The sequence below is a fragment of the Cervus elaphus genome, chromosome 30 (genome assembly GCF_910594005.1).
Source record: "Cervus elaphus chromosome 30, mCerEla1.1, whole genome shotgun sequence".
In the NCBI taxonomy this organism is placed as follows: domain Eukaryota; kingdom Metazoa; phylum Chordata; class Mammalia; order Artiodactyla; family Cervidae; genus Cervus; species Cervus elaphus.
Window position 1 is genome coordinate 71,308,033 of NC_057844.1, and position 27,535 is coordinate 71,335,567.

The window sequence follows — 27,535 nt, forward strand, 5'->3', positions numbered from 1 at the left end:
TCCTCCTTTCCCCTTTTCTTCCCAATCCAATTCTGTGAATCTTGGTGGGTGTCTGGGCTACGGAGAACACTCTGGGAACAGACAACAGCGTAGATCTGTCTCTCTCCTCTTGAGTCCCCCTTTTTCCCCTCCTGCTCAACACTATCTCCCTCCTCCCTCTCCTCTTCTTCATGTAACTCTGTGAACCTCTCGGGGTGTCCCTAACGGGGGAGACTCTTTTTGCCATTAACCTAGAAGTTGTATTATCAGTGCTGTGTAGTTGGAGAAGTCCTGAGACTACAGGAAGAATAAAACTGAAATCCAGAGGCAGGAGACTTAAGCCCAAAACCTGAGAACACCAGAAAACTCCTGACTACATGGAACTTTAAGTAATAAGAGATCATCCAAAAGCCTCCATACCTACACTGAAACCAACCACCACCCAAGAGCCAATAAGTTTTAGAGCAAGACATACCAAGCAAATTCTCCAGCAACGCAGGAACATAGCCCTAAACGTCAACATACAGGCTGCCCAAGGTGACACCTAACACATAGACCCATCTCAAAACTCATTACTGGACACTCCATTGCACTCCAGAGAGAAGAAATCAAGTTCCACGCACCAGAACACCGACGCAAACTTCCCTAATCAGGAAACCTTGACAAGCCAATCGTCTAACCCCACCCACTGGGAAAAACGTCCACAATAAAAAGGAACCACAGACCTCCAGAATACAGAAAGCCCAGTCCAGACATAGCAATCTAAACAAGACAAAAAGGCAGAGAAATACCCAACAGGTAAAGGAACATGAAAAATGCCCACCAACTCAAACAAAAGAGGAGGAGATAGGGAATCTACCTGAAAAAGAATTTAGAATAATGATAATAAAAATGATCCAAAATCTTGAAAACAAAATGGAGTTACAGATAAATAGCCTGGAGACAAAGATTGAAAAGATGCAAGAAATGTTTAATAAAGACCTAGAAGAAATAAAAAAGAGTCAATTAAAAATGAACAATGCAATGAATGAGATCAAAAACACTCTGGAGGGAACCAAGAGTAGAATAACGGAGGCAGAAGATAGGATAAGTGAGGTAGAAGATAAAATGGGGGAAATAAATGAAACAGAGAGGAAAAAAGAAAAAAGGATCAAAAGAAATGAGGACAACCTCAGGGACCTCTGGGACAATGTGAAATGCCCCAACATTCGAATCATAGGAATCCCAGAAGAAGAAGACAAAAAGAAAGGCCATGAGAAAATACTCGAGGAGATAATAGCTGAAAACTTCCCTAAAATGGGGAAGGAAATAGCCACCCAAATCCAAGAAACCCAGAGAGTCCCAAACAGGATAAACCCAAGGCGAAACACCCCAAGACACATATTAATCAAATTAACAAAGATCAAACACAAAGAACAAATATTAAAAGCAGTAAGGGAGAAACAGGAAATAACACACAAAGGGATTCCCATAAGGATAACAGCTGATCTATCAATAGAAACCCTCCAGGCCAGAAGGGAATGACAAGACATACTGAAAGTAATGAAAGAGAATAACCTAAAACCTAGGTTACTGTACCCAGCAAGGATCTCATTCACATATGAAGGAGAATTCAAAAGCTTTACAGACAAGCAAAAGCTGAGAGAATTCAGCACCACCAAACCAGCTCTTCAACAAATACTAAAGGATCTTCTCTAGATAGGAAATGCAGAAAGGTTGTATGAACGTGAACCCAAAACAACAAAGTAAATGGCAACGGGACCACACATATCAATAATTACCTTAAATGTAAATGGGTTGAATGCCCCAACCAAAAGACAAAGATTGGCTGAATGGATACAAAAACAAGACCCCTATATATGCTGTCTACAAGAGACCCACCTCAAAGCAAGAGACACATACAGACTAAAAGTGAAGGGCTGGAAAAAAATTTTCCACGCAAACGGAGACCAAAAGAAAGCAGGAGTCGCAATACTCATATCAGATAAAATAGACTTTCAAATAAAGGATGTGAAATGAGACAAAGAAGGACACTACATAATGATCAAAGGATTAATGCAAGAAGAAGATATAACAATTATAAATATATATGCACCCAACATAGGAGCACCGCAATATGTATGGCAAACGCTAACAAGTATGAAAGAGGAAATTAATAGTAACACAATAATAGTGGGAGACTTTAATACCCCACTCACAACTATGGATAGATCAACTAAACAGAAAATTAACAAGGAAACACAAACCTTGAATGACACAATGGACCAGCTAGACCTGATTGATATCTATAGGACACTTCACCCCAAAACAATCAACTTCACCTTTTTCTCAAGTGCACATGGAACCTTCTCCAGAATAGATCACATCCTGGGCCATAAATCTGGTCTTGGAAAATTCAAAAAAATTGAAATCATTCTGGTCATCTTTTCTGACCACAGTGCAGTAAGATTAGATCTCAATTACAAGAAAAAAATTGTTAAAAATTCAAACATATGGAGGCTAAATAACACGCTTCTGAATAACCAACAAATCATAGAAGAAATCAAAAATGAAATCAAAATATGCATAGAAATGAATGAAAATGAAAACACAACAACCCAAAACCTATGGGACACTGTAAAAGCAGTGCTAAGGGGAAGGTTCATAGCATTACAGGCTCACATCAAGAAACAAGAAAAAAGCCAAATAAATAACCCAACTCTACACCTAAAGCAATTAGAGAAGGAAGAAATGAAGAACCCCAGAGTTAGCAGAAGGAAAGAAATCTTAAAAATTAGGGCAGAAATAAATGCAAAAGAAACTAAAGAGACCATAGCAAAAATCAACAAAGCTAAAAGCTGGTTTTTTGAAAAAATAAACAAAATTGACAAACCATTAGCAAGACTCATTAAGAAGCAAAGAGAGAAGAACCAAATTAACAAAATTAGAAATGAAAATGGAGAGATCACAACAGACAACACTGAAATACAAAGGATCATAAGAGATTACTACCAGCAGCTCTATGCCAATAAAATGGACAACTTGGATGAAATGGACAAATTCTTAGAAAAGTATAACCTTCCAAAACTGAACCAGGAAGAAATAGAAGATCTTAACAGACCCATCACAAGCAAGGAAATCGAAACTGTAATCAAAAATCTTCCAGCAAACAAAAGCCCAGGACCAGATGGCTTCACAGCTGAATTCTACCAAAAATTTAGAGAAGAGCTAACACCTATCTTACTCAAACTCTTCCAGAAAATTGCAGAGGAAGGTAAACTTCCAAACTCATTCTATGAGGCCACCATCACCCTAATTCCAAAACCAGACAAAGATGCCACAAAAAAAAGAAAACTACAGGCCAATATCACTGATGAACATAGATGCAAAAATCCTTAACAAAATTCTAGCAAACAGAATCCAACAACATATTAAAAAAATCATACACCACGACCAAGTGGGCTTTATCCCAGGAATGCAAGGATTCTTTAATATCCAAAAATCAATCAATGTAGTACACCACATTAACAAATTGAAAGATAAAAACCATATGATTATCTCAATAGATGCAGAGAAAGCCTTTGACAAAATTCAACACCCATTCATGATTAAAACTCTCCAGAAAGCAGGAATAGAAGGAACATACCTCAACATAATAAAAGCTATATATGACAAACCCACAGCAAGTATCACCCTCAATGGCGAAAAATTGAAAGCATTTCCCCTGAAATCAGGAACAAGACAAGAGTGCCCACTCTCACCACTACTATTCAACATAGTGTTGGAAGTTTTGGCCACAGCAATCAGAGCAGAAAAAGAAGTAAAAGGAATCCAGATAGGAAAAGAAGAAGTGAAACTCTCGCTGTTTGCAGATGACATGATCCTCTACATAGAAAACCCTAAAGACTCTTCCAGAAAATTACTAGAACTAATCAATGAATATAGTAAAGTTGCAGGACATAAAATTAACACAGAGAAATCACTTGCATTCCTATATACTAACAATGAAAAAACAGAAAGAGAAATTAAGGAAACAATACCATTCACCATTGCAACAAAAAGAATAAAATACTTAGGAATATATCTACCTAAAGAAACAAAAGACCTATACATAGAAAACTATAAAACACTGATGAAAGAAATCAAAGAGGACACAAACAGATGGAGAAACATACCATGCTCATGGATTGGAAGAATCAATATTGTCAAAATGGCTATTCTACCCAAAGCAATCTATAGATTCAATGCAATCCCTATCAAGCTACCAACGGTATTTTTCACAAAACTAGAACAAATAACTTCACAATTTATATGGAAATACAAAAAACCTCGAATAGCCAAAGTAATCTTGAGAAAGAAGAATGGAACTGGAGGAATCAACCTGCCTGACTTCAGACTATACTACAAAGCCACAGTCATCAAGACAGTATGTTACTGGCACAAAGACAGAAATATAGATCAATGGAACAGAATAGAAAGCCCAGAGATAAATCCACGAACTTATGGACACCTTATCTTTGACAAAGGAGGCAAGGATATACAATGGAAAAAAGACAACCTCTTTAACAAGTGGTGCTGGGAAAGCTGGTCAACCACTTGTAAAAGAATGAAACTAGAACACTTTCTAACACCATACACAAAAATAAACTCAAAATGGATTAAAGATCTAAATGTAAGACCAGAAACTATAAAACTCCTAGAGGAGAACATAGGCAAAACACTCACCGGATATGAATCACAGCAGGATCCTTTATGACCCACCTCCCAGAATATTGGAAATAAAAGCAAACCTAAACAAATGGGGCCTAATGAAACTTAAAAGCTTTTGCATAACAAAGGAAACTATAAGTAAGGTGAAAAGACAGCCCTCAGATTGGGAGAAAATAATAGCAAATGAAGAAACAGACAAAGGATTAATCTCAAAAATATACAAGCAACTCTTGAAGCTCAATTCCAGAAAAATAAATGACCCAATCAAAAAATGGGCCAAAGAACTAAACAGACATTTCTCCAAAGAAGACATACAGATGGCTAACAAACACATGAAAAGATGCTCAACATCACTCATTATCAGAGAAATGCAAATCAAAACCACAATGAGGTACCATTACTCGCCAGTCAGGATGGCTGCTATCCAAAAGTCTACAAGCAGTAAATGCTGGAGAGGGTGTGGAGAAAAGGGAACCCTCTTACACTGTTGGTGGGAATGCAAACTAGTACAGCTGCTATGGAGAACAGTGTGGAGATTTCTTAAAAAACTGGAAATAGAACTGCCATATGACCCAGCAATCCCACTTCTGGGCATACACACTGAGGAAACCAGATCTGAAAGAGACACGTGCACCCCAATGTTCATCGCAGCACTGTTTATAATAGCCAGGACATGGAAGCAACCTAGATGCCCATCAGCAGACGAATGGATAAGGAAGCTGTGGTACATATACACCATGGAATATTACTCAGCCGTTAAAAAGAATTCATTTGAACCAGTTCTAATGAGATGGATGAAACTGGAGCCCATTATACAGAGTGAAGTAAGCCAGAAAGATAAAGAACATTACAGCATACTAACACATATATATGGAATTTAGAAAGATGGTAACGATAACCCTATATGCAAAACAGAAAAAGAGACACAGAAGTACAGAACAGACTTTTGAACTCTGTGGGAGAAGGTGAGGGTGGGATGTTGTGAAAGAACAGCATGTATATTATCTATGGTGAAACAGATCACCAGCCCAGGTGGGATGCATGAGACAAGTGCTCGGGCCTGGTGCATTGGGAAAACCCAGAGGAATCAGGTGGAGAGGGAGGTGGGAGAGGGGATCAGGATGGGGAATACGTGTAAATCTATGGCTGATTCATGTCAATGTATGACAAAACCCACTGAAAAATAAATAAATAAAGGGGAAAAAAAACCAACAGGAAATATAACTTTTAACAAATATTTCCAACATTAAAGAAATACAAGCCCAGGGAAAAAAAAGAAAAAGAAAAGGAGCATTTTATTAATAGTTACATTTCAGTAGAGAATTGCATGCAGAAATATGATCCAAGAAGGTCTTTTTCTTCTCCTCACTTAACTTAGATGATCATGATGGTATGATCACTCACCGAGAGCCAGACATCCTGGAATGTGAAGTCAAGTGGGCCTTACAAAGAATCACTATGAACAAAGCTAGTGGAGCAGATGGAATTCCAGTTGAGCTATTTCAAATCCTAAAAGATGATGCTGTGAAAGTGCTGCACTCAATATGCCAGCAAATTTGGAAAACTCAGCAGCGGCCACAGGACTGGAAAAGGTCATTTTTCATTCCAATCCCAAAGAAGGGCAATGCCAAAGAATGCTCAAACTACTGCACAATTGCGCTCATCTCACACGCTAGTAAAGTAATGCTCAAAATTCTCCAAGCCAGGCCTCAGCAATACATGAACTGTGAACTTCCAGATGTTCAAGCTGGTTTCAGGAAAGGCAGAGGAACCAGAGATCAAATTGCCAACATCTGCTGTATCAAAGAAAAAGCAAGAGAGTTCCAGAAAAATATATATTTCTGCTTTATTGACTATGCCAAAGCCTTTGACTGTGTGGATCACAACAAACTGTGGAAAATTCTGAAAGAGATGGGAATACCATACCACCTGACCTGCCTCTTGAGAAACCTGTATGCAATTCAGGAAGCAACAGTTAGAACTGGACATGGAACAACAGACTGGCTCCAAACAGGAAAAGGAGTACATCAAGGCTGTATATTGTCACCCTGCTTATTTAACATATATGCAGAGTACATCATGAGAAACCCTGGGTTGGATGAAGCACAAGCTGGAATCAAGATTACCGGGAGAAATATCAATAACCTCAGATATGCAGATGACACCACCCTTATGGCAGAATGTGAAGAAGAACTAAAGAGCCTCTTGATGAACGTGAAAGAGGAGAGTGAAAAGTTGGCTTAAAGCTTAACATTCAGAAAACTAAGATCATGGCATCTGGTCCCATCACTTCATGGCAAATAGATGGAGGAAACAGTGGAAACAGTGGCAGACTTTATTTTTTTGGGCTCCAAAATCACTGCAGATGGTGACTGCAGCCATGGAATTAAAAGATGGTTACTCCTTGGAAGGAAAGTTATGACCAACCTAGACAGCATATTAAAAAGCAGAGAGATTACTTTGCCAACAAAGGTCCGTCTAGTCAAGGCTATGGTTTTTCCAGTAGTCAGGTGTGGATGTGAGAATTGGACTGTGAGAGTGCAGAATTGATGCTTCTGAACTGTGGTGTTGGAGAAGACTCTTGAGAGTCCCTTGGACTGCAAGGAGATCCAACGAGTCCATCCTAAAGGAGATCAGTCCTGAGTGTCTAATGGAAGGACTGGTGCTGAAGCTGAAGCTCCAATACTTTGGTCACCTGATGCGAAGAACTGACTCATTTGCAAAGACCCTGATACTGGGAAAGATTGAAGGCAGAAGGCGAAGGGGGCGACAGAGGATGAGATGGCTGGATGGCATCACTGACTCAATGGACATGAGTTTGGGTAAACTCCAAGAGTTGGTGATGGATAGGGAGGCCTGGAGTCCATGGGGTCGCAAACAGTCAGACACGACTGAGCAGCTGAACTGAACTGAACTTAGGTGGAAACCAATCATCAAAGTGATTAATATAACCAAGATGGTGCAATGACTTTCAATTTTTTTTGATAGTTTGAGTATTTTGGCTATCTCTCACATGATATAATATTGTTGTTTTCAGTTAACGCCTAGATTTGATCTTTATCAACTTTAACTGGTCTACTCGACTGCTAAACATCATCCACCAAGAAATCTCCAGCATGAAACTTTTTTTTTTTTTTTTTTTGCTGTGTTGGGTCTTCATTGTAGTGCACAGACTTCTCCAGTTAGGAAGTGCCAGCTTAGTTGCCCTGAGGCATGTGATATCTTAATTCCCCAATCAGGGATCAAACCCATGACCCCTGCATTGGAAGGCAGAGTCTTAACCACTGGATCACCAGGGAAGTCCTCTGATGAATTTGCTTTTGATAACTCTCTTCAGTCTGTAAAAAGTTGAAGAACCCACAAGAGGAAGAGAAGGAGAATTCAAAACTCAAAACGTGAAGCATAACTAAAATGCATTTTCTGCTCAACTAACTAATGCCTGATCAGATTATTTACAGAAAGCGGACCCCATCTCTCAAAAGGCTGTGACACAGAAGCCCTAAACGTCTGTCTTGTTCTACACACATGTTCACAAGCTGTAACACCTGCCTTACCTTCCACAAGGTCACAGGAGATTTCATCTACTCCAGAGAAGAGAAGACTGTTCAGTGGAAGAATTATGAATAAGATGACTATATCAGAGTTAGATGACCAGTTCTCAAGAACACAAAGGCTCACTGGTACATTTCCAGCAAGCTCCATCATTCACACCTGGAGGCACTAAGAGCTAAGAAGAGCCCCTCATAGATTTTAAAACACACTGTTTATACAGTTTCCTGAGACAAAAGTCTAGAGACTTAAACAGATAAGCAAGAAAGTCAAACTACACATGGCAGTCCCAGCCCAGATATGATCAAGGACAGCCCAGTGCTGCAGGTTACAAACCTGGGGCTATCCACCAGAAGCCCAGTGGTAACACCTGCCATCCCACAGTGCCCTAAAACTGTGATTCTCTTTGGGAATCACTGCTGTCTGTTCAGTTCAGTAGCTCAGTCATGTCCAACTCTTTGAGACCCCATGGACTACAGCATGCCAGCCCTCCCTGTTCATCATCAAGCCCCGGAGCCCACTCAAACTCATGTCCATCGAGTCAGTGATACCACTAAACCATCTCAACCTCTGTCATCCCCTTCTGTTCCTGCCTTCAATCTTTCCCAGCATCAGGGTCTTTTCTAATGAGTCAGCTCTTTCCATCAAACGGCCAAAATATTGGAGTTTCAGCTTCAGCATCAGTCCTTCCAATGAATATTCAGGACTGATTTCCTGTAGGATTGACTGGTTTGATCTCCTTGCAGTGTAAGGGACTCTCAAGAGTCTTTTCCAACACCACAGTTCAAAAGCATCAATTATTTGGCACTCAGGTTTCTTTATAGTCCAACCCTCACATCCATGCGTGACTATTGGAAAAACCACAGCCTTGACTAGATGGACCTTTATTGGCTATTAATCAGCTGTCTGTTACTCAGTTATTTGATCTTAACATCATTGCAATTACAGGAGAAGTAAAAGTAATGTCACCCACCTAAAAGAATACTGATAAATACAACAAATTCAGCAAAAAATAGTGCAAAATAAAAACAGGGGATTACCGCCTAAGTGTCTGGGTTTATCTGCTGAGAGACAGTCTTTAATAACCCAGTTGAACAAGCAGACTCACTAAGGAGTAATACCAGTCCATAGTCTATAGCTTCTACTCTTCTGTCTATTCTTGATCCTAATCCTCAACTAGTAAGGAATAAAACAACTGAGAAAATATTCACTATCAAACTTGAAACTAACCAGATTAAAACTTTCTGGATAAGCAGGCACAAGATCAAAAATTGCTCCCCAAAACTCTTCATCTTTGACATCAGTCTAAATTTGATTTGTGAATATTCTTTCCAGAAACCAATTGAGAATATAGTTCTTACATCTTCATAAGAATTCTTCACAACTATGAAACCATGATTTTTAAAAAGAATCCAATATAAAACAACAATATTCGATAAAGGTTCTACAAGAATCTCAGAGTCTCTGGGGCAGACATTTCTTGGTGGAGTCCTTGGTATTCAGCCTCCTGAAAGCACTTGACTTTTGGACCCCATTTTCTGCTTCTTAGGGGATCGTCTCATAGGGTTCAGTTCAGTTCAATCAGCCGTATCCAACTCTTTGCAACCCCATGAACCGCAGCATGCCAGGCCTCCCTGTCCATCACCAAATCCCGGAGTCTACCCAAACCCATGTCCATTGAGTCGGTGATGTCATCCAACAATCTCATCCTGTCATCCCCTTCTCTTCCTGCCTTCAATCTTTGCCAGCATCAGGGTCTTTTCAGATGAGTCAGCTCTTCACATTAGGTGGTGAAAGTATTGGAATTTCAACCTCAACATCAGTCCTTCCAATGAACACTCAGGCCTGATCTCTTTAGGATGGACTGGTTGGATCTCCTTGCAGTCCAACGGGCTCAAGAGTCTTCTCCAACACCACGGTTCAAAAGCATCAATTCTTTGGTGGGCAGCTTTCTTTATAGTCCAACTCTCACATTCATACATGACTACTGGAAAAACCATAGCCTTGACTAGACGGACCTTTGTTGGCAAAGTAATCTCTCTGCTTTTTAATATGCTGTCTAGGTTGGTCATAACTTTCCTTCCAAGGAGTAAGCGTCTTTTAATTTCATGGCTGCAGTCACCATCTGCAGTGATTTTGGAGCCCAGAAAAATAAAATCAACCACTGTTTCCACTGTTTCCCCATCTATTTGCCATGAAGTGATGGGACCAGATGCCATGATCTTAGTCTTCTGAATGTGGAGCTTTAAGCCAGCTTTTTCACTCTCCTCTTTCATGTACATCAAGAGGCTCTTTAGTTCTTCACTTTCTGCCATAAGGGTGGGGGCATCTGCATATCTGAGGTTACTGATATTTCTCCCAGCAATCTTGATTCTAGCTTGTGGTTCATCCAGTCCAGAGTTTCTCATGAAATATTCTGCATTTAAGTTAAATAAGCAGGGTGACAATATACAGCCTTGATGTACCCCGTTTCCTAAATGGAATCAGTTTATTGTTCCATGTCCAGTTCTAACTGTTGCTTCCTGACCTGAGTACAGGTTTCTCAAGAGGCTAAGTGCTAAAATTTCCCTAGTCAGTATAGTTTCTCCATTACTTTTCTGCACATACTTAAAAGGTTTCTTTTCCAACTCCACCAACTCTGCTTCATGAGAAAAATTAAGAAGACAAAGAAAACAGAAATAAGCTATATCAAAGAAAAAAAATGCTTGAGTGAAATATATAAGCAGAAAATAATTAGCTTGTGTGAAAAATCAATGGGCAATTTATCTTCAGAAATGGGGAAACAGGTGACAAACAGTAGAGCTGAGAAAGATCCAGAACTAAGGAGGAAGAGCAGTGAATCTGGGAAAATAATAACATTTAGGATTCTAAATATAACTTCACTCCTCTTGACACAGTCGTCTTCATACTGACTGCATCTTAGCATCACCTGGGAGGGGTTAAGAGCACTCTGAAGCCTGAAGCCAAGCCTCCAAAAACTGGTTTGGGTTCAACTGATTAAGGACGGACCCTGAAGTTCCCTCTCCCTGGAAGATTCTGGGTGTAGAATCTAATCCCATTTAAGCATCTGCTATTCTTACATCATCAGGGCATCTGGGCCTGGAGGGGCTGTGAACTTGCTTTGAATGACTTATAAGCACCACAGAAAGTTTTAACCCAAGTTCCATGTTCCATATTATGCTTCTAAGAAAATGCCTTATGAACCCAAACTCTTGAGACTTCAATGATGAAATTCAGACCTTCCATCTGACACCACAGAAAAAAAATAAATGTCTATAAAATATTATGTTTACAAAATAAAAATATGAATCAAAATTTGTAATGTTATATCTAAAGAGGGGGAAGAATTAGAATGGAACAAGGATACCAATCTTCTTTAAAAATAGCCTCTTTTATTGATTTGACTTTGGAATTGTAAAAACATTATACAGAATTGTAATTATAAAGGTATCAAGTTTTCAAAATCAATTCCTTAAATTTCAGAGTAAAATGAAACAAAAGCTATATCCATCCAGTAGATTGGCAAAGTTACACAAAAAAAGAATTATTAAAAGCAGTTTTTAAAAAACTTAGTTGAAAACACATTCCCTGTGTGATATTCCTATCTAAGAACAATATGAACAGCAGCAAAAACAACAACAAAAAAGCTTCCAAAAGTCACATTACTGTTAATAGTGTTGATACTATAAGATTTTTAAATGACAAATTATGTTGGTATCATTGAGAACTGGGATTAAGTGAAGTTGCTCAGTCATGTCCAACTTTTTGCGAACCCATGGATTGTAGCCTGCCAGGCTCCTCTGTCCATGGAATTTTCCAGGCAAGAATACTGGAGTGGGTTGTCATGCCCTCCTCCAGGGGACCTTCCCAACCCAAGGATCAAACCTGGATCTCTCACACTGCAGGCAGACTTTACCATGTGAGCTACCATTAGGCATGGCAGAAAAGAGAAAAGATGATGAGAGGAAAAGAGATACCAATCTAAGAGTAAAAAGATAAAGCAAAAGCACTACTGTCTTGAATCTGATTTAGATTGGAAATACCCATATAAACTCAAGGTCTATTTACTATAAAATAAAATGTATACTAGCTTTGTCCAATGAAAAAGGTGAGAAACAATAGCCAACTCAACAGCAATGAGTATCCCTAGTGCCCAGACCATAATCTCTAAATACCATTTCCCACTAGATGGAGCCATGGCTGCTTGGAGAAATGGAGATTCCAGGGCTGGGGAAAATTTGTACTTAAGAATGCACAGCTTTTTTTGTGTGTAACGATAAACCAGAAACTTGTCATACCAGGAAGCAAAAAATTAGCAAAGATTTCTACAGCTTGTACACAAGACAGGAGTCCTGGGAAGAGACCTATTCTATTCTTAATGGCAGAGGCTGGTTTCACAAAGGGCTTAGAAAACTCACTGCTGTTTACAGGCCATCATGGCACAACAAGAACTCTTGAGAAAAGTCACTTCTAAAAGTCAACTTTTCTGGATAGTAATTAAAAGTTTCACTTCTAAGCAGAATTTTGAATTTTTCACCATTATGAAAGCAATCTTTTTAAAAAGGAGTCACCTATTTCCTTGACTTATTAAAGAAAATGGATTGAGGAGGATTGGAGGATGAGTGAAATAGGTGAGGGAGATTAAGAGGCACAAACTTCCAGTTGTGGGAATGTAATGTACAACATAGGAAATACAGTCAATAACATTGGAATAACTTTGTATGGTGACAGAGGGTAACTAGACTTATCCGGGTGATCATTTTATAATGTACAAAAATATTGAATTTCTATGCTATACGCTTGAAACTAATATAACGTTGTAAGTCAATCATCCTTCAATTTTTTTAAAAAAGTTTTCAATGAGACAGTTTTTTTTAAAAAAATGAATTGAAAAGCATCACCCTCATATATGTCTCAGGGTCATCACTGTGGATATTTCTAACACCTGATGGCTATTGCTGTGCTCTTGGAATCCGCAGGGCAGGTCTGCTCTGCAGGTCCCAGTCTGCTTGGCTCAGTGCCCCCTCCTCCTCTCCTTTGCTGTGTGGTCCTCAGTGGTTGCTCTCAGCCCACAGTATCTCTGCCACAAGCAGCCACTCCTCAGCCTCCCGGGTTGAGCAGAAGTGAGGGACACATGGAAGAAAAGGTTGGGAAATAAATGCAAAGACCACTCAGCTCCTGGGGAACCAGCCCTGAGTCCAGGCACAAAGCCCACTTTGGGACGCAGAGGATTCTATTTCCTTCCTGCCCATCGGCTGAACTCTGAAGTGAAGGTTTACACGAATGTGTGCCTTCCTATAGCCTCTACCTAAAACAGAGACAACCAGCAAAACAGGCCTTGGACAAAGGTCAGTGATGAGACAAGGCCGGCCATTTCTAAGGTTCCCAGGAAGAGGACATGAACCCTGGTCACTCCTCCCCACTCAGGGTAGGGAGTGAGTGAACCCACTGAGGCTCTTCAAGGTCACTCCATTTACACACCAGCAGTGGAGACCTCATCTCTCAGAGAGAAGCCCTGATGACCTGGGGAGGTGGGCTCTGTGTCTCTGTTCCAGGAAGAGTCTTCAAACCCCTCCTCTCCACCCTGAGGGCCCCGGGCAGGCAGAGACCTGTTCTCCTCACCCAAGGTCCCCATGGAGGTGCACACAGGGGCCAGACTTGCTGGGAACTCCTGGCTGTTCTGTTCTAATTAGGGGTGACCTGCACATGTTCCAGGTTGAACATTAGCCTGGTACTTGCTTTCCCAAACATTATGATCACTCCTCAATTCTCACAGGACTGAGGTTTCACACTTTGAAATCCTAACCCCAGAATCCTCACCCTGCACTGGCATCACCCGGACTCTTCCCACTGTGTGCCAGGAGTGTTTGTGCTATGGTTGGTCACAGCACTGTCTGGGAACCATGGGTAACCCATGAGTCATCCTGTGCACCAGAGGAATTAAAAGAGGGCAGGAGGTCACAGAGTAAATGTGTTCATGTTTTAGAGAATCCTGAGTTGAGTTTAGATCTTCCACTATCTAAAACTATCACCAATTAGGGTGGGGAAGGTGGCTTCTTAAAGGGCTCCTGGTCCATCTGATCACAGCATGATGTAGCTGCTGACATCAACATCTTAGTCAAATCTGGCACCCAGGGGACATGGTCACCTGAACTCTACCCTCATTTAAGATCCCAAATCTGACTTCCTGCTCCAGGAAGTTCTTAGCATCCTATTTATTATCTTTAGACAAAGTTCAGGATGCATGTGTCTGACACCATGAATACAAAGCTCTAAAGAGAAGACTTTCTGACCCTGGATGAGCTCTCAGTCATTGAGATGAACAGTCTCATAAGTCAGAGAGCCTGAAGCGGAACCTCAGTTTGTTCTTTATGCTCCATGTGACCACGGGCATCCTATGTAACTACTTGAACTGTGTCCTCTCTTCTAAAATAGGGGTAATATGAAAGCTACAACTTCATTGAGTTACTTCAAGGAATAAGAGTGATATTACACATAAAGTGCTCATAGCAGTTCCTGATATATAACTTACTTTGAGTACTTACTATTGTTACTACTACACTACTAATAGTATTGTTGCCACCACCATGAATACTGAGTATGAGCCCCTGTTATTACTGTTAGTATTTCTAGTACTACAGAGGATGAGCTCCCTTGTTTTCAAGGTCCTCTACTCCCCACTTCTCTGCCATGACCGCCCCACAACCAGCCTCCTGAAGGAGGGGCCAGGGCTCTACCAACTGACACCTGACACAGCCCCCAGGCCTGGTCTTCCTGGATCCCAGCAGGAAGTGTTCCTGGGGCTGGACAACTTTGAAATCAACACCACCCCGCCCTTCACAAGACAATGCAGTATCTCGGTGATCAGTGCCCTCTCTAAGGTGGCACTCTGCCCCACACACCTGCCCTACCCTCTGGCACAATGGTCAGCACACCCTTGTTATCAATGAGAACTCCATCCCCCAGGACCACTCAGTCCCCTGGGAGCTGACAGACTCTCTGTCTCTCCAGTTGTGTGGGGTGGACTTCAACCACCCAGCTGCCCACTGCCCACAGTGCCCTTCAATACAGCACAGCCTTTAAACAAGAGTCTTGCTGCCCATCTGTAAACCACCTGGCCCACCCACCTCACCTCAACACAATGGACTGACGACAGCTCACACCTTCTCCACCTAAACCCCCCCTTTCACAGCAGCTGCATCTTCCATCCTCCTGCTCTCACACACTCACAGCCCGCCCGTGTCCCTAAGGCAGCGCTAAGGGACCACGGAGAGCACGAGCCACCCAGGGGGTCTGCAGCAGACCTCCAGCAGGTCAGCCAGAACAGGGGGCTGCCGGCACTGTGTCCCCAGGTGGACTGTCCTCTGGGGGATCTTGACCAAGGATCTTCAGGGTCATGGAGGTCACTGACCTCACAGCTTTCTGTCTCTGGTTTTCTCCTGCATATCCCCTCCTCCACCCTCTGCCAATCCCAGCTACCAAGACTCTCCCTTCAACCAGAAAACTATCCCCACAACCAGGGACAGAAACCAGCATGGGTGGTACACGGATTCTCCACAGTTCATGGTGAATCTGGAGCTCCTCCCCACAGGGGGACTCTGGCCTGGATGACCTGGCCCATGGGGAGGGAGCAGCCCAGGGAAGGGTGTGCTCTTGGAGCTCTGGCAGCTCCAGCCCAGATGCTGGGCCCCAGGTTCTGTTTCACAGGAAGGGGAGAGGCCACAATCCCTTCTTAGGAAAGCATTTATCAGATGTGTCCCGGGCAAGTTACTCGCTGGGCAGCCATTACTGGCTGAGCAACTATAAAATGCCTTATGTTTTGGGCTCTGATACACCCAAACTATGAGGTACATATTCCTTGAGCTTGTAGGATGTTCTTTTTCTCAAGGATCACTTTTAGCATTTATATCATTTACTGAGCACTAACAATGTCCTAATATGGTATAAAACGTGTTTTCTTCTCAGTGTCATCCTTCCACAATACTATGTTTTAACTGGCTAAAAGAAAAACATTGGCTTGGCAAAAAGTTCATTCAAGTTTTGCCATAAGCTGTTATGGGAAATCTGAAAGAATTTTTTGGCCAAGCCAATAGTAATCCCCTGGAGCATTTGTCCTTTAAGCACCTGTCCATTCTGAAAGTAAATACAACTGCTGAACTACATCGTGATTCACAGACAAGTTTTATCTTCAGATCTTAAACCACTGTCCTCTCTCCCCATCACATCCATCTCAGTACTGATCTGCATACACTGAGAAGCAATGCACAGTATGTAAAAGCTTATACCTCAGTAAATGGAAGTAGTCCCAAAACGAAATAGAATTTCCAGTAACACTTGATGATTGCTGTCATTAAAGAAGGCTCCCATGCATCTTTCTTGGCTCTCAAAACTTCTCGATCCCAGTACCTGTGATGAGAAACAAAGCACAGTGAAGAGCAGCCCGGCTACAGGTGAAATGGGGAAGGGGCGGAGTGGGAGAGGAGCCTTTACTACAGGTGCTCTGCGGCTGCCTCATAGGTGCTGGCTAACTGGTCACAGGGCGCCTGAAGGATGAGCAGTGTAGACTGAAGCACCAGAAAAAGCACTAGACCAGGTTTTGAGGGAAAAGTTCCAGTCTCAGAAAACAAGTTCTTGCCAAGCTTTGCTGGACTCACAGGTCATGAGCAGCTTAAGAAGGCAGACACCCTCATCCAGGGACCTCCCAGGGACAGAGCTCGGCCTCCAGGGCCATGGCTATGGGCTCCCTCCATGTCCACAGATGCACAGGGAACACGGGCTCCTCCAGCCTCCAAAGTGGGCTAAGCCTGGGGTCAGCCTGAGGTGGGTGAGCGTGCAGTGTCAGGGGAGGAGTCTCAGAAAAACCCAGAGGAAGCAAAGCCTCCCCCAAACCTTTAGCCCCACGTGGAAATTCTCACTCTCCCTCCCGTCTCCCTGCTGTCTGTGCTCACCCTTGCAGCTCTTCTCCAAGGTGCTGGGAACGATCTTTCGGAAGTACTGAGTACAAGTCATCTTGCTTTAATTTCCACTTGTAACTAATTTTAAACAAGGGGTTTAGCCACCTGTCAAAAATTAAAAGGATTGTGACATATATCTAAATTACACAGCTCTAATTAGATTCCTACAGTGATGGGCTTTGTTAAAAAAACAAACAAACTATATTTTAAATATATAGAGACATGGCAGAATAATTAGATATGTGTTTACACACTCACACACAGACACATACACACTCCCTAACTCTGTAGGCTGAGAGGCCCTGGAAGCAATGACACACTGGTAGCAAAGAGCATTCTAGCCCCCCGAACTTGGGCTATTGTTTACCATACACAATTACAATTTTTTTTCTTGTGGGAAGAACTTTTAAGGTCTACTCTTTTATCAGCTTTCAAATATTCAATACAGTAGGATTAACTATAGTCACCAGACTGGATATTACACCTTCATGAAAGTGAAAGTGAAAGTCGCTCAGTCATGTCCGACTCTTTGTGACCCCATGGACTATACAGTCCATGGAATTCTCCAGGTCAGAATTCTCCAGAAAGACTACTGGAGTGGGTAGCCTTTCTATTCTCCAGGGTATCTTTCCAACCCAGGGATCAAACTCAGGTCTCAAGCATTGCAGGCAGAAATTCCATGAACTGTATAGTCCATGGCATCGCAAAGAGTCAGACACGACTGAGCGACTTTCACTTTCACAAAGATGTAATGTCCAGTCTGGTGACTATAGTTAATCCTACTGTATAACTTATTTTATAACTGGAAGTTTGTGCCCTTTGGCCCCCTTCACCCAGATCTTGGCCTTGTAATATCCTTCTACCCTAAAAGGAACCAACTGAAGAAATGGCTGGTTCCAAGATTGGGGCTGTGTGTGTCAGCACTGATAATTCATTTTTATTATTGTAATGTAAGTGCCCCAAATTAAGGTTTGAAGACATCCATGTCAAAGATATCCATCTCCAGTTAACATGTGACAGCTACACAGCGAGATAAAGAGCGAGGCCACCCCACCCGTGAAGTTCCCGCTTACAGAAAACTCTGGTTGACCTTATAACAGACCATCTCACAGACTGCTTGCTTCTCCCTTCCCACACTTTAATTTCTGCTCTTATGTTTTAAATTCACCAATAAAGTGAACCATTAAAATCCTAGACACCACACCCTCAACCCCAAAAAGGCAGAACCCCAGGTCCAGGCTTGCTCATGAGCTCTCTCGTTCTCTCTGTAACCTCACTGTGTCACCCCAGGGGTGTCCTATACTCTCCAGGGCATACGAGTGATACATCTTGGCAGTTCAAAGTTCCCTGATGGTTGTTGCTGAGATGTGTCTCACAGTCCTAAGAACCACATGGACTGGTCCAGCCACAACACTGACTCCAAAAGGAGAATTTCTGTGGGGGCTGCTCATAACTAGTATGAGATCTATTGAGCAGAGCCCCAGGCATTACAAGCAAAAGCCTCACTATCTACAGGCCAAGACGAACAGGCAGAGAAAGTCCTAGATGGGCCTGGGACATCTTGTGCCAAAAAATAAGGAAGACTCAAGGAACAACGATGAGTAGAAAGGACAGAGAAGCTTGAATGGCTCTTGCTAGACAAATCTGGGATACTTTGAGCATCAAAACAAACAAACGGCAATAAACACTAACCTAGTAAATAATGAAAGAATCCATGAATTGTACTGCTACATAAAGAGGAGAGAAAGAAAAGCTCTTGCAAATATGCAAACAAGCATAAAAGGAACAATCAAGTCAGAAAATCATCAATGGAAATTAAAACCAGTAGGTGAAAGCTTGATGTGAAAATGATATTTACATAATCTCAACTTATCTCTCTGTAATGATTTATTATAAAGGGAAAAAACAGTAACTGTACAGAGGATCCCACCAAAAAAAAAAAACAACCTATTCAGATTAAGTATTATTTAAACGATAAGAGTATGCAGAGATAGCCCATAGGTAAACACCATTTTACGGATATTGCCAGGGAAGAAAATTTCCAAGGCCAGACCACAATAACCCATGGATAGAGGTCAAACCAGTCAATCTTAAAGGAAATCAACCCTGAATATTCATTGGAAGGCCTGATGCTGAAGCTTGAATATTTTGGCCAACCTGTGAGGAGCTGTGATGTGAAGATCTGACTGATCAGAAAAGACCCTGATGCTGGCAAAGATGGAAGGCAGAAGAAGAAGCGGGCAGAAGGAGATGGTTAGATAATATCACTGACTCAATGGACATGAACTTGAGCAAACTCTGGGAAATAGAAAATGACAGGGCAGCCTGGTATGCTGGTCCATGGGGTCGCAAAGAAATGGACACGACTGAGCAACTGAATAACAGCAACAACGGAGATCACATTTTATCCTGTTATTCCTAGGACAACATGGGTACCGACACTCAAGAGCTATTTGCTGAATGTATGGCTATCCATGACTCATTAAAGAAGCAATGAGAGAGTGAACTTCAGATTTTGCTAATCCTGGTATCTTGGCACCTCTAAAGAACCCTGGTCCAGGAGTCAGAAGACTTGACTCTAGTCCCAGCAGTGGTATTGGAGACCCAGGGCCTCAGCTGTCCTATGCTCCACTTCACTCCAGTTCAGCGTCTCCATGACCTTTAATAACTCTAGGTCTCAATTTCCTTCCAAAACAAAAAGATAAATCTGTGAGTTTTACCACTAAACAGATTTGAAACACGTTGGGTGATTTATTTCACCTTGTCCCCTACAGAAAATGCTCAGGAAATTAGCACTGGGACTTACCCAGATGATGACATCCTGCCCTGATAGACACTCTTTAAAATTCTGCTTGAAGAGTAAAAGATGCTAAACATCACTAATTATCAGGGAAATGCAAATGAAAAACCACAATGAGACACCAGCTAACACAAATATTTTATGATTTGACTTACATGAAGTCCTCAGAGCAGTCAAATTCAAAGAGAAACAAAGTGGCCCTGTGGTTTCCAGGGGCTGCGAGCAAGGGAAGTGGGGAGTTAGTGTTTGATAGCACACTAGTACAGGATGAAGAGTTCTGTAAACTGGTTGCACGATAATGTGAAGGTAGTTAACAATACTGAACCATATGCTTAAAAATCATCGAGATGATAAATTTTATGTTGTGTGCCGTTTTCAGTATGAAAAATTTTAATGAGAAACAAAAATTTCACCTGATGTGTCTCATTTGGAAATGTTCCTGTGTTAGAGTCTAGACTGCCACTTCCCAGTTATATGACCGTGAACCAGCCAAAAAACCTCTCAGCATTGGCCTCTGGAAAGTGGGAAGAACACGTGGAGAGAACACCTCCCTGGGATGCTGAGAGGATCAGTGATGCTCTGAACAGGACAAGTCCGTCCAAACAAAGAACAGCCACCACGGCCACAGCGCTCTCCAGTAATCCCATGTGGTCCCCAGTAGAAAGCCTCTGATAACTTTGATACATGAGGTTACAACAGCAGCCCAAACAGGAAGAAGAAAGATTCCTCTCCTTTCCTGGCAAGGACTCAGTCAATGAAAAGAAATGGACACTATTAAACATTCCTCCCAACTTCCCTTCCCCTCTATAAAAGTACTCTCCATTCCTTGCTCTTTGGGGACTTTCATGTGACTGATGCTTGTTTGAAACTTTGAACTTCAATTCTCTGCTGAGCCCAAATAAACTCATCTTTGCTGGAGAAATATCTGACAGTCTCTTTGTTTCAGGTTAACAGAGGGAAGGGAATCAACATGATCAGGGAACCCATGGTAGACTCAGAAAGGCAAATTATCCACCTGACACATCAGAAAAGACACAGCCTGATACCTCTTCACTGATGAGAGGCAGGACTAGAAAGATCCCCAAAATCAAGAATAAGCTACAGGAGATAAATTTGTCAGACAGTGTATTTTCCCATAAGGACATAGAAGTAAATCTGAATACACCTTGGGATGTCATACATCTTGCCTGGGGCTGTACTTATTGCTTAAGATTACCAAACTCAAGATAAACAGTTTACAAGGAAAATAGGCTGAGGCCAGAGAAAGAAACTTGGAGAGCTCACCCAGCTCGTATCTACAACATGTGGATTTCTGACTGTTAATGACGAGATTCATACAAGTGATATTTTGAAAATGGTGCAAAGAATCCTATAGAATTAAACATACACAGAATTAACAATACATAGAATTAAACAGGAGAAGGCAATGGCACCCCACTCCAGTGCTCTTGCCTGGAAAATCCCATGGATGGAGGAGCCTGGTAGGCTGCAGTCCATGGGGTCTCTAAGAGTCAGACACGACTGAGCAACTTCACTTTCACTTTTCACTTTCATGCATTGGAGAAGGAAATGGCAACGCACTCCAGTGTTATTGCCTGGAGAATCCCAGGGACGGTGGAGCCTGGTGGGCTGCCGTCTATGGGGTCGCACAGAGTCAGACACGACTGAAGCGAATTAGCAGCAGCAGCAGCAGAATTAAACAATTCTATGTATTCACAATCAATAGTTACTAAGGACCTTACAGGACCAACCCTCCCCAAACCATCTCAGCACTCAGCCAATTCACATCCCCTCATGTCATCAGCTCCTCTGACAAGAGTCTCTAGAGAGTCTGTCTTGACACCAGAGGCAGTTTCCACATCCGCACTCCGTTTGCAAGGGGACAATTCACTGACTGAAACGTGGACAGAGTCAGGGGATCGAGGATGTAACATCTCCCTGAAGGGTCAAGTACATAAAATCCAAGACCCTGCCCCACCCTCATCTCTGGGGACAGGTCCTGCCTGTCCTGCCTCAGCCTGCTGGCCTCTGGGATGAGGGTGGCAGAGAAATGAAGAGCTTACCCCAGAGGCTGCAGTGAGGACATTGTGGACATCACCAGGGAGAGTCTCAGCAGGCTGGACATGGTTCATAAATTGTGCCACTGATTTCCAATAATGGGTAAAAGGAAGAATCATTCAATAAACCATGATGGGAATATGGGCTATTTAGAAATATGGGGTCTATCTTATATCACATACTAAAAAAACATACTAGCTGCCTTTATTATTAGAAACAAAACAAGAGCTAAAATTAAATGCTTACAGAGATTTACATGATGCTAGGATTTTTAAAAGACATACTACAAAAGCAACAGGAGAAACTAAAAATAAAAGCTAAATTTTAATTAATAATATATAAAACTTCTAAACTGAATTAAAGAACAAATGAAAATCTGAAATAGCATTATACACACCATTACAAGTTATTTCAAAAATATAAATGCTCTATAGGGAGAAAATCTATTAATAGACATTCAAAGAAAGACAATTAAATGGTCAATAGACATAAAAAAAAGTTCCATCTCTACAAATCAAATGGCAACCCACTCTAGTATTCTTGCCTGGGAAATCCCATGGACAGAGGAGCCTGACAGGATATAGTCCATGGGGTTGCAAAGAGTTGAACACAACTGAGTGACAGAGCACGCACAAATCAAATAAATTCAAATTAAAACTGTCTGAATTATTTTTAACTTTCGGTCCCCAAAAAATGTAATTCAGGTACTTAAAGTTGACAATGAAATGAGTACACTAGGGCTGTTAAGAGGGCAAATTCGTCCAAACCTGATGGAAAACAATTCAGCCTTTTACCAGTTATTCTACTTCTGGGAATATAGAAAAAGGAAAGACATATCAGAATATATGGTCAGGGATATCCATTACATCCAAACTAGCAATAAAGCATATTAAAAAAAAGTGAAAGACTTCATACATTTCAATTAAGTACCACATTTTGACAGAAACAGTTTCACAGAGGATGAACTTATGGTTGCCAGGTAGAAGGATGGGGGAAGGGATAGGTAGGGAATTTCAGGTGGACAGGTACGCACTGCTGTATTTAAAATGGATAACCAACAAGGACCTACTGTATAGCAGAGGGAACTCTGCTCAATGTCATGTGGCAGCCTGGGTGGGAAGGGAGACTGGGGGAGAATGGATACAGATATATGTATGACTGAGTCCCTCTGCTATCCACTTGAAATTATCACAACATTATCAGTTGGAGATATTCCAATACAAAATAAAAAGCTTAATTAAAAAATAAATACCACATTTTGAACATTGTTTAATTCTATAAATAAATGTTAATCATAGAAAATTAGGAAGGAATCAGGATTCAAAGATATTTCACTTTAGAGAAAACTGTGCATAACTAGCACAACATGGTTAAGCAACTATGCTCCAATAAAAATTAATTCTAAAAAACCATGAGGTATAATTTTGATTTAAAAAAAAAATTGTGCATGTGCAGATATTTCAAGGGGAAAGACTAAAAAATAACCAATATATCAGCAAGTCTACTTGGCTAATAAAAACAAATCCTTACCCTTTTCTTATTCTATGTGCTCAGTCATGTCTGACTCTTTGTGACCCCATGGACTATAGCCTACTAGGCTCCTCTGTCCATGGGATTGTCCAGGCAATAATATTGGAGTGGGCTGCCATTTCTTACACCAGGGAATCTTCCTGACCCAGGGATCAAACCCACATCTCATGTGTCTCATGCATTGGCAGGTAGGTTCTTTAACTCTTTGCCAGCTAGGAAGCCTTTCTTCTTCTGTAAAGTTTTTTTTAATAGAAATAGAAAATATATATACTCTTTTCTAAAATTGACAGTTACCAAGAGCCATAACGTATGACTTCTCTTAGACTCTAAGTTCTACCTGTGCTGTGAAAACACTAAAACCCCAGTGAAGTCATTTGTATAAAGACAATAAGCTACTTACTGGCATCCTTTACAAATTTAGAAAGCAGATGAAATGTAAGAAAAGCAAACACTCAATGAGAAGATGAAAACTCAGTTTTTCTTTACAAGGTGGGCCGTGTCTCTGGGCAGCACTTCCTGCCTGGACACATTTCAGTTTTCCCAGGACAGCAAGTGGGGGACACAAGGAAATCACTAAGCTACCTCAGATTTTACATACAGGATGGCAATCATGGTCAACGTCTAACTTCACAAAGTCTGGACCCCTTTTTAAAAGTTAACACTGAAGTAACAGTGCCAATGGGAGGAGAGGCTTAAAGCAGAAACCAGACTCCACCTTCCATCAGAATCACCTGGAGCTTATTTAACCCCAGCCCCAGAGTTTCTAACTTTACAGAACTGGTCTAGAAGCAGTACAGGGGGTGGGGGCAGATTTGCATTTCTAACAAGCTCCCAGGTAAGGAGGATGCAGCAGGTCTGAAAGCCATACTTTGGAAACAGCCACCCTAAAGCTTGATTATAGAGATGTTTCACGTGCATCATCTCCAACAGCAAAAACGTTAAGAACGTCCCTTGAGAAACTCCACCTACAAGACCAAAGTTGTGTTTGGAATCGCCTTCTCCCTGCATTTAAGAACAAGTATACAAATAGAAGCAGCTAAGAACAGCAGTTACATCCACAACAACACAGGCTTGGAAGCTAGACTACCTGGTTTGGGATCCAACTCTTACTACGAGTTGTGTGATGGTAGGCAACCTGCTCAACCTCTCAGAATGTGGGGCAGAATGGATACATGTTTATATATGGCTGAATCCCTTTCCTGTCCACCTGAAACAATCCTAGCATTGCAAATCAGCTATACTCCAATATAAAATAAAAAGTTTTTAAAAAATCACTTAACCTCTCTGCTTTAGTGACTTCACATGTTAAATAAGAGGTAATAGTGCCTTCCACTCCAGCAGAAAAATTGGAAATGGGTGCCTACTCAAATCAATAAGAAGTCCTCACACTCCCATTTCCATGCACAAACATTTTGAAAATCCACAACAGAACGTGTCTTTCCCTGAAGAGTTCTTTGCACTGTCTGAAGTTAAGGAGCGGTGTCCCTACTTTGTTATTATTTATGGTACTTGTTGTTTAGTCACTAAGTTATATCCAACTCTTTTGCAACCCCATGGACCATAGCCTGCCAGGCTCCTCTGTCCATGGGATTTCCCAGGAAAGAATACTGGTGTGGGTTGCCATTTCCTTCTCCAGGGGATCTTCCCTGCCAAGGGATCAAACCCAAGTCTCCTGGTCTCCTACTATGGCAGGTGGATTCTTACCACTGAGCCAACAGAGAAGCCTACACCCATATTTTTTCTTCTTGACCCTCTGTCCTTAAGGGCCACCAAATGGCCAAGAGATGTAGCCACAAGCACTGAATACACCACCATCAGAACAAGCAGAGAAGCTTCAATTTCCTGGGGGTCCCCAAGGCCCTCCCATATAAGGAAAAAAAAAGGAAATATCAGAATTTGTGAAAAGATGAATGGTTTAGGATCCAGAAGTGAAAGATATAATAATCACCCAAGTGTGATGAAACCAAAAGGTTCCTGCCAACCTAGTTAGTGGTCCCAACTACCAGATGAAAAACTTTAGTTAAGAGCTTCATCTCTCTGAGCTGCTTTTCATCTGTGTGTTTCCTCCCAGCTCAGGGACCCCTCAGTGGTTTCAGGAACAAATGACTCCTGGGCAGGACTACCTGCATCAAGACCATGCACTGCTTCTCTAAAGGCTAGAGATCCTGATAAGACCCCACAGGCTTCAGGGACCCCATCCCCAGGGTGACTCTCAAAGGTGGAAGCAGAGATAGTCACAGTTAGGAAAGGGGCTGGTCAAATACATCCTCCAGTCCTCTCAGTGTATCCCAGGTAAAAGCAAAATGTGTTCAAGAATCATGTCCCCGTTCACTAAATAAAATAGTGTTCTTACACACATGAAATGTGTCACAACTAGCTACCAGGATGTACAGTGAGAGATGCGCACAGAGAGAAAGAGGGAGGGAGACATGGTCACAGACACAGGGACAAGGGAGCCCAGTGCAGTTGGAACTCAGCCGTCACCTCAAGAATATGAGGAAAGCTCGGGACATTATTGGGAGATGACAATGCTGCAGGGCACTAACTAGATAAAGGAAGCTATTCATAGCTGCTTAGTAGGGAAAGGGTGTGAACTAGTTCAGAACTACGAATCTGGAGCTATACTGGGTAAGCCGGTTAAGGATGGAGTGCGGGATTCGGTCCTTCTGTTGCTAGTGGTGACCCCCCACCCTGGGCAGCCTGGGTTTTCAGCCTCCCTGCCTCTGTGCTCCCGTTGCCTCTCCTGCTCCCCGGGACTAAGGATGCTGACGGGACAGCGAGCTGCAGTGCAGGCAGTCCCTGCGCCCCGCCACCAGGGCCCTCTTCCGGGGTCCTCCTACCCTTTCCCGCCGTGTCACCCCAGAGGGCGCAGACAGGGACCCCGGTGACGGGCGTGGGGGGGAACCCACCCGCTACAAGAATCCATCGGAAAGTGCTCCCTCATCCTGACCCTCCACCTTCAGCCCCTGAAAGGCGCAGCTTCAGGCACTGGCCCCAAGGCGGCGGGGTGTCTCAGCCCAGGCGGGGGCTCACCAGGAGAACAGCCGCGGGCTGAAGTTCGCGTCCTTCAGCGGGTTGGGCTTCTCCTCCCGGGACACCGGCCTCATCTTGCCGGCCTGGACCCGCGCGGGCCGGGGCCGTGGGGTGGGGGCAGCCGGGGCCACACGCAGGTGTGAGGCCGCGGGCGCCGCTGATGGAGGCGGTGGGGGAACCGCACGACGCGGGGCGCAGGCCCCCAGGAGCCCTTGTTCCCCAACTGGGCTTCAAACTCTACCAGAGGGCGCGCTCTGAGCCCGTACCCCAACCCAGAAGGTGGAGAGGGAGGGGCAGGCTGCTGCAGAAACGCCCCTCAGCTGTGGTGAAGACCCGGAGAAAGCTGGAAGAAAGAGATAGCAGCCCACCCTCCGGCACGCTGCCCTCATCAGGGCCAAGCAAGGGCGCTGTGGGAAGCGCCAACTGGAATGGAGCAGGAACCTGGGTGGCGGGGGAGCTTCCTGGGATAGACCCCACCCTCTCCACCCCATACCCGCCGCCCCCCGCCCCAACCCCTGGATACACTGAGCAAGTAGCTAATACCGGTCAGTGGAGGTGAGCACAGATGACGGGCACAAAGCTGCCGGGCTACTTAGATGACAGCCTCAGGCTCCCCAGTGTCTGTTCTACTGCTAGGCTGGCCCTGAGGAATCCTGTTTTGATAAGAGGAGGGAAAAGGAAAGATCAAAGAATATTCTTCTCATGGCATGAAGGACAGTTACTCAGCAGTGAACTGAAGCACAGAGAAAAGTACACAAGAAGTCAACGTTCACTTTGTCCCTCAAATAAATAAATTTTAAACGAGCTAATAAGTGGGTAACTGTACAAGAAGGAAGTGAATAATTTCAGACATTTCCCCCATATATGAAGCCCATATGAATATATATGAAGAAAATAACTGCATTCAAAAGTAATATTTCTGGAATGAATAAAGTGGTATAAA

At 42.6% G+C, this 27,535-nt stretch overlaps 2 protein-coding genes across 5 annotated transcripts in view; both read right to left on the reverse strand.

Annotated features, from left to right (window-relative positions):
- The window catches only part of LOC122686751 (ATP-binding cassette sub-family C member 4-like), a 2,082,459-nt gene that overhangs the window by 1,271,686 nt on the left and 783,238 nt on the right, over positions 1–27,535 (reverse strand). The window lies entirely within an intron of this gene.
- LOC122686761 (ATP-binding cassette subfamily C member 4-like) lies at positions 13,269–26,666 on the reverse strand. Its single transcript, XM_043892001.1, has 4 exons — positions 26,593–26,666; positions 17,166–17,276; positions 16,503–16,623; positions 13,269–13,322 (listed from the first exon to the last, which is right to left on the reverse strand). Exons 1-4 carry the CDS (start codon positions 26,664–26,666, stop codon positions 13,269–13,271), a joined length of 360 nt encoding a protein of 119 aa, XP_043747936.1.